The 17,696-nt window shown below is 40.5% G+C and overlaps 3 protein-coding genes across 3 annotated transcripts; 1 reads left to right on the top strand and 2 right to left on the bottom strand.

Annotated features, from left to right (window-relative positions):
• The first annotated feature begins 295 nt into the window (after window positions 1-295).
• ufl1 (UFM1-specific ligase 1) lies at window positions 296-6,462 on the top strand. The gene is made up of 19 exons (XM_083688428.1): window positions 296-492; window positions 958-1,103; window positions 1,265-1,293; window positions 1,542-1,639; window positions 1,849-1,963; window positions 2,094-2,224; window positions 2,316-2,374; window positions 2,608-2,754; window positions 2,886-3,061; window positions 3,239-3,418; window positions 3,686-3,812; window positions 3,924-4,049; window positions 4,282-4,402; window positions 4,537-4,703; window positions 4,819-4,949; window positions 5,076-5,156; window positions 5,287-5,372; window positions 5,543-5,723; window positions 5,933-6,462. The coding sequence occupies exons 1-19, from the start codon at window positions 416-418 to the stop codon at window positions 6,152-6,154; spliced, it is 2,400 nt and encodes a 799-aa protein (XP_083544554.1). The 5' UTR covers window positions 296-415; the 3' UTR covers window positions 6,155-6,462.
• A 2,748-nt stretch (window positions 6,463-9,210) lies between these two features.
• On the bottom strand, window positions 9,211-13,659 carry gpr63 (G protein-coupled receptor 63). Its single transcript, XM_083688456.1, has 2 exons — window positions 13,374-13,659; window positions 9,211-11,005 (listed from the first exon to the last, which is right to left on the bottom strand). Exon 2 carries the CDS (start codon window positions 10,874-10,876, stop codon window positions 9,626-9,628), a length of 1,251 nt encoding a protein of 416 aa, XP_083544582.1. The 5' UTR covers window positions 10,877-11,005; window positions 13,374-13,659; the 3' UTR covers window positions 9,211-9,625.
• A 1,093-nt stretch (window positions 13,660-14,752) lies between these two features.
• ndufaf4 (NADH:ubiquinone oxidoreductase complex assembly factor 4) lies at window positions 14,753-17,231 on the bottom strand. The gene is made up of 3 exons (XM_083688436.1): window positions 17,068-17,231; window positions 16,741-16,835; window positions 14,753-16,414 (listed from the first exon to the last, which is right to left on the bottom strand). The coding sequence occupies exons 1-3, from the start codon at window positions 17,207-17,209 to the stop codon at window positions 16,109-16,111; spliced, it is 543 nt and encodes a 180-aa protein (XP_083544562.1). The 5' UTR covers window positions 17,210-17,231; the 3' UTR covers window positions 14,753-16,108.
• Window positions 17,232-17,696: the final 465 nt, after the last annotated feature.

A 17,696-nucleotide genomic window follows, 5' to 3' on the forward strand; every position in this document is an offset into this window, starting at 1 on the left:
AACTATTTTCATATTCTTCTGTCATTAATTTATTTCTGGAGTTAACATTGAGTAGTTCTTCAAGTTTTTTTTTTTACTTTTTTGTTTTAGTAGTGTCTAGTTGGATAGACACTACATTTCTAAATTCTGTCATTGTAGGCACAGGAGTGTTTGCTTGATGCTTTCCCAATGAGGACAGGATGGGTGATGAAAAAAAGCAGTGAAAAGATGGTACTGTACTGACTTCTTTCTCATGTAGCTAATGTATTTTGAGCTTCACTGCTCTCCGTAGTCTAATGCCTATGTTGACGTGGGGTTTTCTAGTTAGTTAACTAACAGGAGGCCATACAAGGCTGTTGAAGTTTCGCTACTTAGCAGTAATAGAAAGCTGCAGTTTGCTATTTTGACAGTTGTTTTGGAAATACATTTTTCAACAATGGCAGCCGCCTGGGACGAAATTAGACGGCTGGCAGCGGATTTCCAGAGAGCGCAGTTTGCAGACACAATACAGAGGTATGCTAATAATACCAGCTAGCCGGCTACTGACCATGCAATCTAATGCAATCTAAGAGGAGGAACCTTGAACACAGTGCTGAAGATAGCAACATCTTTGCTGATCATTTATTTTGGCCTGTGCTGAAATATAACAATATAAGATATACATATCAAAGGTGCTAATAGCTAGTCTCATTACTAGCTAGCTAGCTACATATCAACTGTCAATGTTAGCCTTATCTGTGACTAGGATTATATTTACATTTTAAATGTGGATGTTGTAGTAGGTATAGAGATATCTTTGGTTGTACGATTATACACACACCATTTAAATGTAAATAGAAATATAATCCTAGTCACAGGTGGGGCTGCTGTCACTGATGAACCTATAACAGCTGCTAGACAGAGCCCATCATCTATGACAGTAACATGTTATTGGATCCAGTTAAATGTCTAATTCCCTTTCTTTGAATCTTCCCCCAGATTGTCAGAGAGGAACTGCATTGAGATTGTTGCTAAACTGGTCGAAGAAAAGAAATTGGATGTGGTGCACACACTTGATGGAAAGGAGTACATCACCCCAGCCCAGATCAGTAGGGAGATCCGGGATGAGCTCTACGTCAATGGGGGTCAGTTGGCAAAGTAACCCACCCAACACCTAATTCTGACATGTTATTATCTACCAATGTGTTACCAAAACACAATGAATGCACTAACTATTGAGGTGGATAGCCTAGAGCTTAGGAAAATATGCATATGCTTTGCTGACATATGCTTTTTCTTTTATAAGGTCGAGTCAACATTGTGGACCTACAGAAGGTGTGTTTCTGCAGTTCTAAACTTCTCATTTTTAGTAGTAGTTGAATATGCTGACTGAGCCAAGGTCTAGTCTTCTATTCTAAATCAATTTCTGTGTCAATGTAGGCTTACTAGGCTATTTATCTTGCACTGAATAAGTTGGTGTTGAATGTAGAATAATGTGGACTAAAGTGTTGTTTATTTCACAAACCATATACCATGGCTGACAATAATGATTTGCTCATGTTATTTTTTTCAATTATTTCCAGAGTATTAATGTTGATTGGGTCCATGTCGAGAGCAGAGCTAGTGACATAGCAAAATCAGACAGAAATGTTCAACTAGTGCTGGGGCAGCTCATTGATGAGTAAGTACCTCTACAAATTACAAAGCATATGACATTATAGCTTTACTTTACTTTTAGGGCAAGCATTTTTACCATTTTTTTTTTTCATAGTCGAACCAAAGCACCTTTTTTTTTTTTTTTTAAACTAACCTGGCATGCTGACAAAGATCTGTTCGCTTAAAAAAACATTCAATGTCAGGCTCTCTGTTATGTTCCCTCTTTGCTGCTAGAAACTACCTGAATCGTCTGTCTGAGGAGGTGAATGACAAATTGCAAGGGACTGGCTTGATGAGCATTGCTGAACTATGTAAAACCTATGATCTACCGGGGGATTTCTTGACTGAGGTGAGTTAGGAGACGGCTTCCTTCCCCTCTGTTTCATATTTGAGAGTATTTGTCTCTGTAGCTAGAGTTTTACTTTAAGTGCATATATACGTTTTCATAACTGTGTGGGCCATCCTTTGTATCCTCATAGGAGTTGTCGAAGCGTCTTGGCAAGATCATTCAAGGCGAGATGGACCAGTACAACAGGGGAGTCATATTTACCCCAGCGTTTGTGTCTCGCCATAAAGCTCGCATAAAGGGGCTTTTCAGTGCAGTAACTCGGTAAGCTCCTATTCCTTTCTAGTCTAGTTTTTTAACCTATGCTGTTTTTGCCCTGCTGCTAATACCTAATTTCTTTAATTTCCTTGTTTAGGCCAACACCAGTCAGTAACGTGATTGGTGTCTATGGTTTTCAAGAACATCTACTCTACTGTAAGTACCCTAACTGTGGTAATATGGTAACATAATATGTTAACTGTAAGTAACAAACTGTGTTAACATGCGCTTTGTATCAAGGAGTAGAGTGTTGATTTGTCAAAACATTTCAGGTATTTGGCATTCTGTTGTGAAAAAGCTATTGTGCAATCACCTTTTCAATTAACCAGAAAAAGCATATCTGCATGAATGCCACGGTGCCAACCATAACATGGTTTGTTTCTCCACAGCTGTTTTGGAGGAGCTGGTGAATACTGGTCGTCTGAAAGGCACAGTGGTGGGGGGCAGGCAGGACAAAGCTGTCTACATCCCTGACATCTACTCCAAAACACAGAACACCTGGGTGGACTCCTTCCTCAAGCAAAATGGATATTTAGGTACAATACTCTCACATGGAACATAACATACAATTATGAATTACCGTGTGCTAAGATTAGTTATTTTATAATTATTTATATTTTGAAATTCTGTATTGAAGTACCGTCATGTTTCCTTTGTTTCCATGCAGAGTTTGATGCTTTGATCAGGCTGGGGATCCCTGACCCAATGAGCTACATCAAGAAGCGCTTCAAGTCAAGCAAGCTGCTGTTCCTCAGGGCTGCCTGTGTAGGCCAGGCCTTAGTGGACCAGGTGGAGGCGACTGTGGAAGAGGCTGTGAACTCTGCCACCTGGACCGATGTCCAGGTCCATACAAACACTCTTTTAAATTAGATAATTTTCTGTCAAATTTTTCTGTCAAATTTTTCTTTATTATTCCATAATAATTGAGTTTATCCAACAATTTTCCCCCTCAATAATTGTTGTGCTACTGCCTTGCCAACTTAGACTAACCCATTCCCTCGTCCACGTTCTGCAATGTAGCCGATTTTGCCCAGCTGTCTAACCATGGAGGACATCGGAATCCTGATCAATCAGGCCATGAGGACCACAAACGTCCAGTCGTCTGCCAGGGTCCTGGGTGGCACTGTGGTGATCAGTGAGAAGTTCATCAGTAACTGCCTCTCTCTGTTTGATGAGTCCATGCAGCACAAAGCTCAGAAGGTAGGCATGACTCTGTGTGATTGCCTTTTGGTAGGAATATATAGCTATATCATATTTTAAATTATAGTAATGTATATTTGTGTAGCACATTTCATACACAAATACAATACAATAATAAATAGAAGAAAGCAAAGGGAGATCGTAAAAACACAAGGAGATAAAAAAAAAACAAAGGAAGATAACACAAGTGTTACAGCCTTAGTTTTATACAAGTTTTATACAAGCTATACAGTATCCAGTTTATTGAACGTGCTGTTCTCATTTCAGGAAATCAAAAACAACCCTGTTTTCCTAGTAACTGAAGAGGACCTAAAGCAAAGCTCTATGATGGGAGAAAATACAACCACCTCTAAAAAGGAAAAGAGGGAGGCAGAGCGGCGGAAAAAGACTACAGGTCGTAGAGGCCTCATTCTAACGGCTCTATCTGATAGGCTCTGAACAACTTGACACGAGACAACTCTCCACCTAACACGTTGGTTGTTTTTGTTTTGTTTTGCTTTGTTAGAAGGTAGCGGCAGTGTGAAAGCTGGTGGAGGAGGTAATGCCAGAGAGTTTAGGATACGCAAAACCAAGAAGAAGGGAAGGGTGAAGGATGAGGACAGCGACGAGGAGACCGGAGGCGCTCCACAAAGTATGATCTTGGTTGTTATGTTATTGTGTCCTTTCCTCATATTACCTCTATAGCTGTGCCTGCCTGCACATTATGTTTGTTCAGTGAGGCAGTTTACTGTAACGAGATCTTAATGGCTGGTTTAGCAAAGATGGTTCCCTTGGGTTGTTAGTGTACGTCTCTCTGTGTAAGACAAAAGGTAACTGAAGCACCCCCTGTAGACCAATTATGTATTGTCTTACTCTTTTGGAAGATCGCAACAAACAGACTGAAGTCCCCTTTATGGCCCTGGAGGAGATTGTGGCGGTCTTAGAAGAGCGAGTGTGTGACTGCCCTGAAGAAATTCTCTGTGAGTTGGCAGAGCATTTGATCAGGTAGGAGTCCCTGTCCTAATCACTGTCAAATCGCAACTGGATTGTGTTTTTTCCACTGCTCCTCATTTTGCATCAATGCACTGCTCAGTATTTGTGATGTTCTGTTTATAACTTGAGAGACTCTTGTTTTGCAGGCCTTTGACCAAAACCTACCAGGAGGTGGTGCGAACAGTTTTCATGTCCTCCAGCAGTTCCCCGTCTGGAGTGAACAGGAAGAAAAATGTGAAAGACCTGCAAGAGGAGATAACCAATCTGTACAACAACATCAAACTCTTTGAAAAAGGGACAAAGCTCTTTTCAGGTAAACATGTTTTTTCAACCTGTCTAAAGAGGTAGAGGATATTCTTATCATAGCTTTTAAACATTAATCCTTTCTAATACAGCTTGAACATCTAATTAAATATTTGACCCTGCAGATGAGACCCAGGTCAACATCGCCAAACACATCCTGAAGACTGTATGCACAGATGTCACCAACATCCTGGTGAACTTCTTGGCATCTGAACTCATGATGTCTACAGATAATCCCAGCTCTATAACCACCGAGGTCAGCTGTCAACCTCTCATCCCAATCCTTTTAAGTCATGTTGACTACTTTATGTTCTTGGTAAGGCCTTGTGCATGTCCATTCATTCAAAAGTTTTCCTATATCACAATGAATCTCTCCCTTCAGGTAAGAGTGAAGATATTGGGAAAGCTACAAGAGGAAACCAAAGGGCCTCTTATGAAGCTGCATAACTGTCTTAATGGAAAAGTAAGTTGTAGGTTCAGTTGTTGGAGCTTTACAAAATCATTACAGACCGAAAGTATTATTACAAGTCATGTGATCTGCACTATGCATAGAAAGTATGTTGTTTTTTTTCTCATGCAATTTTCTTTTTCAGACAATTGAAGATTTTGTAACCAATATAGAAACATCTGCTGAAGTTTGCGGATTCATGCTGAAGAAGGGAGACAAGAAAAGAGAAAGGTAAAACCACAAACATTTTGGGTTGGTAGAGTCACAACTGAACAGTAAAGAAGTCTTAAGATGTATTCAATGAACATTTACCCAGTTCCTGAAATTGACTAGTGTCTGAGGTGCCACACTGTCTGGTTGAGACTGAGAGACTTAATGCTTGTGTGATTTCTTGCTCCCAGACAGGCCCTCTTCTTGCATCGCCAGGCTCTGATGGAGCAGCTGAAGGAGACTGAGGATCCAGCCCTGGTGCTTCACCTGACCAGTGTGCTGCTTTTCCAAGCCAGCACCCACTGCATGCTGCACGCCCCTGGTCGCTGCGTGCCCCAGATCATTGGCACACTCGTGGGCCGCATCTCTGAGGTACTTGACCCCCCTCTCCTGCCCTCCTCTCCCTGTCTCTCACCTCACCTGCATCTGAACACTTACAACATTTACTGTGTAGTTGTGTATCCTTTGTAACCTCATAATACATCGTAATACATAGATGTTGACCTGTTGAATCAGATTGACATATGTTGAATCAATATCATGCTGAAGGTTTTGTATGGGTGGGGTTGTCCATGTTTCAGGACCAGCACAGGCTGCTGTCCCGCTATCAGACCCTGGTAGTGAAAGAACTCGTGAGCCAGAGCCAGGGTAAGAAGCAGGAGCAGGGAGAGGGCCAAGGCGAAGGGGAGAGCCAAGAGGAGGCAGATGAGGCAGAAGCCATTCGCAAGGAGTTGGTGTCCCTGACTGGTGAGGTGAAGGATCTCGTCCTTTCCCAGAAGAAGACGTCTGTGACTGAAGAGTGAACATACCAAATCTCGAGAAAATAAAGTGAATGAATTATGAAATACAATATATGAATGATTAAATACTGGAGATCTAAGTCTCAAACCACAATTGTCTTACTTCATCGATCTATCGATAGTCTTGGTGTGAATTCTATATGTGGTAGCATTGTGAAATGCTTACAAATGCCCCTGCTATTTTAAATGATTTGCTGTAAATTCCTTTTTGGGATGTATCTCATCTGAATTAACATGAACATCCTCAATGAGGCGATGTAATACTACAATAATAATAAAAAATTTCATGGATTCATTAAAAAGCTCACCCCCTTTTAAAGTGTTTGCTTGTGTTTTGTTGGCATGTTCAACCTTAATTCATAGACAGATGCCTTTATTTCACATCAAATGGTAGCTGACATAGACCAGGTATATAATACTGTAGCTGTATCACTATCACTGTATCCATTACACCTACGCACAATATACTAGGAATGATTAACCATTATGGGTTGTATCCAATACACTGTATCATGAGAGGGACATATTCTATTCCCAAACATTGAACTGTGAAAAATACTTCTAGAACCTTTCAACGATTATCGTATCTCCTGAGTTCATACAAAGAAATACATTGAATCCTTTTTTAGCACTCCCGTCATGTTACCATGTCAACAGTGATAAGCTGTTCTGTTGTTCGGTGTCCTGGAAAATATTACATTACCTGGACTTGTGTGCCAGACAGAAAGACATATATTTACTCGCATAGGGAATGCCAGAGATAGTTGAAAGGAAGCCATAAACATTCTCCACCTCCATGCTCATACATACTGTATTAGGATGAAACCGTGATGCTCATGTAGACTCAGACTGCTTTGGAGAAACATAAATTACTGTGAACTGGTTTATATACTGCACAGTACATCAGCAGTGTTTCATCAGGTCCTATTTACCACACAGTTGTCAGTTGATCCGCAGTAAAGCCCCTGACACATTGTCTGGTATTATAATGTTTCAAGCTCTGCTGACAGACACACACCTGACAGACCGACTGACAGACACAGACAGACAGACAGAGACAGACAACAAACACAGAGATGGGGATGTCTCTGGTGGGTTTCACACAGACAGCCACAGACAGACAGACAGAGACAGCCCACAAACACAGAGATGGGGATGTCTCTGGTGGGTTTCACACAGACAGCCACAGCACTCCAGAAGCATTGAGGAGGGAGACATGCAGCAGTGTATCTTATACACAGGCACGTGCCATACATTGCCATGGAAACACATCAGAGCTCAAACGGGATCTTCTAGCACAGCCTCAAGGCCTGTAGCATTCTGCTGTGTAATACAGTCCAAGGTCTGCATATAAAGGCAAACAGGTTATTATTATTGAGGTGTATTTACAGTACTGATGAGTCGCTGTCTGCAACTGACCTACAGTATGCCATAGATAAGATAGATTTGGATAGATATATCGATAGATGATTTTGTTTAGTCTAGAGCTACAGTATCTGTATACTGTAATTCCATATGCATTGAATGAAATGCAAACAATTCTATACAAAATAGCCAGTCAGCATGTTTTCCCTTGCTTGGTGACACTAGATAGCTTTGATAAATGCCGGACTGTCGTCATGAATCTATTAAAAACACTGTACATTAAACCATTTTGTTACTCTTGTATAGCTATAGTATACTCTATGTTGTATATACTGGAATGTATTTTCCTATGATGCATAAACACAAGGATCTTGAAGAGGAAGAAAAAAACTGAACAATAATACATCCACCTTCTCCACACCTTCTCTTGAGACAACCCCAAGTTGCGGTTGCTTAGTAATAGTGTTCTGAGCTATGATTAAAGTGAGCTTCAAAGCCCCAAGCATACTCATTAGTCACTGCTGGTAGAATAATGAATTCCAGAGAGGAAACTGATTAAGAATACCATCTTTTATATTCAGAAAGCTGAGAAGAATCACCTCAGAACAACTATGTGTTCATTTGAATTATCTTTATCTAAATGGACCGAAAGAGCCCCAGAGGCCGCCGTCTCTTTGAGGCTAAATGTCCACAGAAATCAACCCGCTGACCTTTCAGAGTCTGGCATCAGTTCTGGATGATGCTGGGGCCTGTCTGCAACCTCAATTACTCTCTGTTAATGTCCCAAATGTGTCTGCGGAGATTACCCTCTCTTTCATGTCTTTTAAGTATATATTAAAAAGACATGGCTTTGAAATTCAGAGTCTATCACATTATTGGTTAACTTATTATGATCTATTCCAGTTAAATGCAAAATACATGAAGAGAATTACAGTCCAATATCCAAATGTTGTTAGCATATCAAACCATGTGCATAAACATTTCCAAATAGTGCATCATCAGACATGACTGCTAATCATTTCTCTTTTCCATATTCAACACTGTATTTCATAACAGGTGGTACCAATGCAACATTGATGAGTGGGATATCAGGAGCCAAGATGGATGCAGACCTATTAAAAATAAGTGTGTGGAGAAACCATACATGAATGCAGTGGAAATATTTCACACGTGAGTAACTATTCAGTGGAGGGGATGACAGGAAGTCATGTCCCAGAGAGCAAAGAGAAGCCACTGGTGGTGATACTGAGATGCAGCTAATTAATGCCAACCTCGTGAAAAACATCAGACATCAGGCTCACACAAAATGGCCTTGCTGCATGTAAAATATGTACAGTAGCATATGACTGAACCATAGGAGTGTATTTTTTTAATACAGTACAATAACTGTTTTAAAGAAAAGACTATTTGGATTCAAAGCCATAATGTCCTTGCTGAATACAATCAAAACCAAATTGACCTCAGCCATTTACATTCTTCCTATGTTTCAAAAACCTCAAGCTTTATTGACAAACATTTCAGACATTCCTCTACTTATTCTGGCCTCAAAATAGTTTCCAGTTATTGTGCCCAAGTCATCAAGAGATAAACAAATATATGGACATTTGAGTAAACCTCACCATACATGTACAGTTACAAAGATAAAGTATAATTGGATCAAAACTCTCATAATACCATGATAAAGCACTCAGAGGTAAACCAAACCAGAAGTAAACACCAAAGTCATTGGTAGCAATGTAAGAAATGTCTACATTTTTATTACATTCAAGATAAGTACAGTACACTGAAATTGCACATTTTCACCAGATATAGCAGCATTCTGACTGGCATAGACTAATCAATAGGCACATACAAAACATTCAAATAGAAATATCAATGACAAAATGTATCCTGGCTGTCTTGTGACCATATTCAAAACCACTTAAGCAGTTAATTTACATGCTTTCGTAAACAAATTCTACACAACTAAAAAAAACATACTGTTGTTGTCAAACAGCATACACAACTCATCATGATTAGACTGGCGAGAGCAGATTGATAAATGGTCAAACAAAACCCCCCCAAAAAACCTATGACATTGGCAGTGAAGTCTGTCCTTCCAGTCCAGTGTTAGACCACAGAGCGATGCTCCCCACACACGTAGACGGCGCTCGGTCGTATCCGTCGCTTCGTGTGGCCCGGCAGCTGAGGGAGAAACTTGAAGTACTTGGGCATCAGATCAAGGCAGGCGTCGCGGAACTTCTTAATCCGCCAGTAGTAAATCAGAGGGTTGAGGGCCGACTTGAGGTAGCACAACCAAAGGAGCCAGGTGCTAATTTCAAAGAAATTGGCCTTGTGGTAGAAACCACTGCTGAAGGTAGACACCAAACTGTAGGCAGTGAAGGGCGCCCAGCACACTGTAAACACAGAGAAGAGGATGAGGATGGTGGTGAAGGCACGTGTCTTAAAGCTCATGTCTATGTTCATTTGGAAGGGCCTCTGGAGGCTCATGAGGCCCAGCTTGCTGGCCTGACTCAGACAGATGCTGTCTGAGTGGCTGTGGATACGGATGGCATTGTGACGGATAGTGTTCAGGATCCCCATAAAGGTGTAGATCATGACCATGAAGGGGATGAAGAAGAAGACCAGCATTAGGAGCAACACATAGGCATGGTACCCGGGCTCACTGGTGTAGCCGAACACACACTGTGGGGCCCTGGAGGGGATCTGTAGGGAGGGGTGACCTATGGCAAGAGGAAAGGAGAAGCAGAGGGAGAGTCCCCAGGTGATCACTATGAGAACTTTGGCCCGGCGAGGGCTCAGCTTGTCTTGTTTCTGGACTATTATAAGGAAACGATCTATGCTTATTATAAGCAGGATAGCCACGCCCTCTATGACAAAGAGCCAGAAGAACATGGCCGACACTCTGCAGAAAACATCTCCAAAGATCCAGCGAGTGGTCACCACGGTGACGAGGGCGAAGGGCATGTTCAGGATGGCCAGCATCATGTCTGCAAACGCCAGACTCGCCAACAGGATGTTGATTGCCGAACGCATAGCCGATCTCTGGTAGACCATGAGGCAGACCACCACGTTTCCAAGGAAGGCTACCAACAGAATAGAAATGATGGCTATGCAGAAGAACACCTGGAGTGACAGGCTGACACCCTGAAGACTCTCCTGTGCCTCAGCTGTTGGCGTGACAGGGTCCAGAGGTGCCCTGGAGACAACAGAGCTGTTTTTCGTTGAGATGCCCTCCATGTCACTCTGGCTCTGGAGATATTGCTGAGAGAGGTTCAGCAGCCCTGCCGTGACGAAGCAGCAGAGGCTGGTGTTGGTCTCCCCTGCCTCCACAAGGGGAACGATAGTGGAGTAAACCATTCTTCCCCGGGGTGCTCAGGTTTTGGTTGAGGCATCGTCACTGGGGCTCTCTCACAAAACATGACGTCTTGGATGCAGGTATTCTGAGTTGAACTGAAGGTGCCAGCATCTTAGTATGGATGAGAGATTCTGAGGAGAGAAAGGGGAAATGTATATATATATATTTTGATACACTGAAAACTCTCAGGATCTTTATGTAATGCACTGTCTTCATGATTAGGCCCTTCGAAAGAAGATCAATGAGATTGAGAGAACATCATTTCCTTCCAAATCCCTACACTGCTGTAGTGAATGAGACTGTAAGCCTCTAATACAGTGAGTATAAGATAGACTACCCCCCCCCCTCCTCCTAATAATACAAATTCTACAACGGCTGGTGCAACTGGTGTTCCAAATGAATTTAAAGATTTAATTCTCTCTAATAAATGGTGATCATCTGATCATCGGTGAAAGTAAAGACGTCATAGGATTTGGTAGGAGACAAAATGGCCACGGCAAAAAGTAGGCTACCCGTCAATGAGTCTGGTGAATTTTTTTTTTTTTTGCTATAGTTCTGTTTCAACCAACTATTTAAGAGGCAAGGTGAAGTTCTGCCTGAGAGATTTTGTATGTCACTGAACAAAAGCCGATGTTCATATGGGGACAATTCAAGACTGCAATAAAAAGCTTATCACTTATATAAACATTGGATACTATTATTCTAGACCTGCTGTTGTCATTTACAATGGCTCCACAGCAAATGTCAAACAGTAAATGCTTTAACCATATGTTCTCTGGGGACAAAATATACTTGTTCTCTGCAAGCCGTCTTGTCCTTGACAGTGATATGTTCTCAGTTTTGCAGCATTTTCAAATGTGCTCTCTCATTTCTATTTTTAGTACATGGGTCGTCGATTGAGAAGACAAAGTGATACCGGGTATTAATGCACTGCCAGTTAAATGTAAATTGTTATTTTACCATAAGCCAATTTGTACACTGCTGGGAAGCAGTGTTATCCTGCTATCCTGCTATTTATTTACTGTAGCTTGTACACAGTAGAAGAGGTCAGACATCACTTTACCAGTCAAAACAGAAAATACTGCCTAAAATAATAGAGCGTGAAAGACTGTTATTTATGTGATAATATTGAGACAACTTCATTGCGCGCTGCACATGGATCCTACTTTAACAACAGGGTAACAAATATGCACAGCTTGTTTATGATTAAAAACCAACAGGATGTGTGCAAACAAGCCTAAAACTAAAATATATGTCTGCTTCCGGACTGCTCATAAGGCTGGGCTGCTCTTTCCCTTCGCTATTGATAAGATTGTTGCACCTAAAATTCTGCACTTCAGAGAAATCTAAAGCATCATTTTGAAGCAGCCCAAAGGACATATTTCTTTCTTTCCTCTCCATACAACTCTAACCCACCACCTTTTAAACCGGTCATGCTCAAATATAGTACACATAATTGGTGCTTTTCTTTCCTTCTACATACAACTCTAACCCGTCAAATCAACCTTTTAAACCGGTCATGCTCAAACAGAATACATATAATGGGTGCTCAGGATTCTTAAACCCAGACTAGGTCAAGACCTATTCTATTTTTTGGCAGAACAATACAATATCAAGTGAGGTGAGAGAGATAGGTAGAAATTAAAAGAAAACATTATCAGGTACATTTATCAATAAAAACCATAGTAACAGCTAAAAAGGGTCTGCCTGATACCTTGGAGTCAATGATAACGCTGCATGTTGAGTAGTTGTGGAACCTAGCAACAAGAACCTGCCATCCAGAATGTATCTCGTTGCTGTGATTTGTCTTTCAAAATACTTGAGAGCCTTTCAACAACAACTAGAAATTAACTAAACAATCATGTTTGCATAAACAATGTTGCTTTACTGCAATCTGTAATTGTTGTATGTGTTTCATATAGTCAATATTACTAATTGAATCTACTACTTAATATGATGTAGAATTGTAAATAGCTTATTTCATTATTGAAAGATTAAGATGTATCCTTCAGTTATGATATGGGGAACTAAAATGTGATCGGAAAGGTACAGTGATATAGAACAGTCTGATAAGAGAGTTGATAAGAGTTTATACATATGAGTTTGTGACTAAGACAAAGTGATGGATCCTTGGATGTAGGCCTATTTGATTCACATCACAGGAAATTATTGTATTAATTGTCAGACAACCTGGGCAGGCCTATTTTTTTTTTTTTTTTTTTTTAAATGAGGAGAGCCTCTTACATTTCTATAATCTTCATGTCATGCTTCATATTGCATAAATTGTGAAATTCTAGGCTATTGGCATACATATATAACACATATATACATAATGGAAATTATGGACGTATCACATGATGAATTGAATAATCTATGATAAAGCATCAACATTTAGAAATGGGCCACCAGATTTGTTTTACACTAAAACGTTGACTACTGAATCCATAACCACAACGAATCCACCTATCATTATGAGATTAATAAAATGAATGGATTTACCTTTATTTCTCTATGCTTCAGTTAGAACAAGATCGACCGCATTAGATCTAGTCGGTACGGACTGTCCGGGCTGTGAATATCAGTCTTTTAGAGGTTCATCTCGCCATCTAGATGCTTTTTCTATGAATGTATTCCTGGTAGTCAGAAGTCAATGGCGCATTTATAGGCTACAGTTGCAGGCTACAGTAGCGAATGATAGGCTACAATCACCTAACGATTTAGACAAAATATATTCACCGGCGATACCACCTACACAATTAAACCAAACCGTGAAGTGAAATGTAGCTCCGCGTATCACTCGCTTTGTTTCCCAACGACTGGGTTCTCCAAGACACGAAAATCACGCACAGCTTCCAAAACTATGCCATAAAACGGACATCAAAGACATCGATAGTCTGACATTCCATTTGAGTTCACTCCATCCTGTTATTAATGCGAGAACGTTTATGTTGCCTTCCACAATGCGAGGTCCACAGTAGAACTGCACCACTGTTGTTAAAAAACTACAATCACTGTGTCGCTGTCGGTATCGTCGAAAACTGGCGGTCTCATCGCCCAATAGCATGACCAGGATCGGGTAGGGCTCACTCCTGGGACCCATCATTGGTGCTCAAATGGAAAAACGCCTATCGGTCGTGGAAAGGTTGGTCTGGTTTGCTTGCAGGAATAGGGGGCACGTGCGAATAGGCGTTGTACTGTTAGATTGTAGAGCATTGACACATGCATCATAGACTGTAACCTATGCAGTTCAGCAAACAAACTCGACCAAAAGCTAATTAAATCTGACACCATTTCCCAGTTTACATTCATTGTAAATGGTACGTTTTGATAATTAGATTTCCACAATCTAAATAAGTGTCTGATTACAAACAAAGTAGCAGACAAGAAAAAAATGTCCCAATAAAACATATTACAGACAGACATGTGCAGGTGAGGAGAGAACCCCAAGAGGGCTTATAAATACAATGTACTTCTATAATCAAGACCTATAAGAAATACATTATTTTCATTGGAAATGTCAGCACTAATCAAGCTAGGCCTATATCATATGCAGTAGTAAAACAACATACTTTAGGCTACATTAAAAAGCATTGGTAGAGATAATAGCAAGGACTGTTCTGTGAGTCAGAGTGACTCATTCTAGCAGTGCTCCTCAGCCACCATCACAGGAACTACAGTTATTGGTGAGAGGTGATGGGAAAACAGCAGCATCTAAAGAGCTGTTGAATGTGAACTCAATCCAAGCATGTCAGGCACACACATGAGAAAGCTTTGGGAAGACTTGTGTCAGGAAGATTGTGGATGTAATAGATCACTGCCCATTAGTCACATCCTGTTGCAAAATGAGAGTACACAAAAAAAAGATTAATAATTAGGAAGTCTGCAAAAAACGACATACTTTATTTTTAAAAATGTGTGCGAAGCAAGTGGTAACAATTAGAGACCATTTTTTCAAATTCACTTAATGTCACTGAATAGAGGAATCCCTCACTCGTGACATATCCCCATAAATAATCTTAATTATCATTCGACACTGCATGCTGAGGGGGCAGAGAACATTCATTGTAACCCATGTGAGTGTTTTAACCCCTGGCACCTGGACAATACTGTAAATAACCTAGGCAAAGGGTTGGGGTCATTCCACATTTTAATTCACTCAATACTAAAGGGATCAATACTATAAGAAGTTAATTGCAATTCAGCTTGCATATTGAAAATTACCAGTTTACCTTTAGGATTTCACCCCGCTGGATACATTCTTCTATAATAAATCATTAGGCTTATCTCAAACATTTCACATGAATTAAGGTTTCATCAACACCTTCACTGAATGTCACTCAAGAACCCATATGATCAACATGTCCATCCCTTTTTCTGTCGACATGGTTCTACTCTTTGGGAAACAGCCCAGCAAAGAATATGAACTATAAATATTTTAGGCAGGATGACATTCCCTAGCACAGAGATAACTCTCTCTGAGAATGGATGGCACATACATACATATGCCAGAAAATGATCTCTGTGTTAGGAGAAAAATAAAATAAAAAATAAAAAATATATATAGCATCACACATAGTAGCTGTCTTATACAGTAAATTAATGTTTTGACTGATATCTGATGACACAAAGGAGGTATTCTACATTTGTACATATATATAGGGGGTGTGGAGAATCTACATCCTCTAGACAGTTAAACATATTCAATGTTATCCACTCATATTAGGAATGACAAAAAAATACATCTGTTTATAAGACAAATGAAGAGGAGGATATCCTTTTATGTTCTGAAATCTACAAAGTGTTGGTCAACTTACATAGATAATAAAGACACTATATTGACCTTTCAGGTCCCGAGGTCTGTAGCTGATAAGTATCTGTGGCCAAGTAATGTATTGACATACTGTACAGTGATGAAGGCCTTTTCAAAATACGTTTCTGTCAATAACTTACTACCCAAGAATCATATCATATTTCAGCTGATGTTCAGGCCAGATATACTAAGATTGCTTAATTTATTGATTAGATAATAGATTCAGTGGTAACACAAGATTCTGTCAAAACAAAAGCAAAAGTATTTAAAATGTGTTTAGATCTTCATTTGAACACAGACAACAAACATATACACAGTTCCATGTTTCTATACTTCAAATAAATTTACATAATAAATAATTAATACATAGTGCACTTTGCTGATGACTTGGGTTGTCTTTTGAAGGCCAGGATAGATCTTGGTCCTATGTATCTTTTATCTGTTTTGCCTTTTCGTTCTTGGGTGGTATGATTTTACATTCAAAGGGGATAAAGAATTCTATAAGTGCTTTTGTGTCTTTCAAGTCAAGAGAGTACTCCTGGGCAACCTTGTCCAGTGTCCATATTTGAGGAGAACGTTTGTGATTGTTGAGGGCTGAGAGGGCCTCAACAATGGACAGCTTGCCTTTGGGAACATCAGTGATCTCCACAATGTTATATGGGTCTCCAGGGAGGCTAAACTTCAGTGGTCTGCGCTCCTCCTCTTTCTCCTCAGTCATCACCTTTGAAGTCTGTTGGGATTAAAACAGTGTTGAAAATCAAGCATATGAAGTCTAGCATCATATAGTAAACATATTAGGATACACCTCGTGGAGTCTGTGTCCCAGTGTGATCAGGTGGACACAAGGTCAACATCACTGAATGAAATGAACACATTATAGAATGAACATGCTTATGTCACCAAACTGGTCTGTAAGCCAGGTCAGAGTGGTACATTAGAACTGAACATCACTTCCATTTGGCAGAGTGGTGCGCCTAATAGGGTAGGTAACAAGATGTAAGGTATAAACGCAAGATACGCATATAGCTACGTAAGACATGTCACACAGATTCTTACATCTGCTGTGGGGTCCTTTGATTCCACATACACCGACTTCAGTAACGACAGGAGGGGGTCGTTTTTCTTGTTGATGGCATCAGCTATCTCAGCAACTGAAAGAAAATAGAAAAGTGATTAAAAGACTCCAATGTCAGTGTCACAGCATACAAAGTGTGGCTGTATTATACGACTTTGGCTAGATGTAAATATGCTGCAGACAGTGCCACCCCAGGGCAAAACCCTCAGCTACGTTCGGCTAGGACTGAGATGACCCCCGGCCCGATTCCAGTTTCAGTCAGTTAGCGACACAATAAGTTCTCCAATGACAAAACGACCAACACTCACCCTCTGCGCTTTCAGGTGGAAGAATGTTAGTTGGGTGTCGGGGTGCCACATCAGGTTTTTCTTTCCCAATCATACGATGAGCCCTGTTTTCTAAATTAAAATTTCTAAACATTCGTGAAACGCGTGCACCCATGTTTGACATAACGACGTACTGAACTCCGTGAGTGATGAAGGTTGTCCAACATTTCCAAAATAACGGAGAGCGAGAAGGTTTTATCAACGCTATTTGGAAAAGTTACAGCGCCATCTAGTGTTGCGGATCAAACATAGCAAGATCTGTGACGAGAAGGTGACAACAGGTGGCAGCATACTACTCGTGTATGTTCTGCACCTTTTAGGTCATGTTTCCTCGACGCTGGGCTTGGGTCAGCTTTTTCCAAATTCCCCCACAGATTTGGGGAGGGTAAACTGCTACATCAGGAGGTCACACAGTGATGTGTGCGTCTTTTTTTTCTATAGGCCCATACAAATCTGTATTTTTGTAAACTAAATTATCAATCAACTTTAATTAATGGTGCAATCGAAAATTATTGACGATTGACCTGCTGTATCTTGGGTTATTATGGGAGCCTGGGGTGTGTTGTGTCCAGTCACCTTTACATAAGTGAACATGGAGGAGCACATCTGGT

Source organism: Argentina silus, assembly GCF_951799395.1.
Source record: "Argentina silus genome assembly, chromosome: 17".
Taxonomy (NCBI): domain Eukaryota; kingdom Metazoa; phylum Chordata; class Actinopteri; order Argentiniformes; family Argentinidae; genus Argentina; species Argentina silus.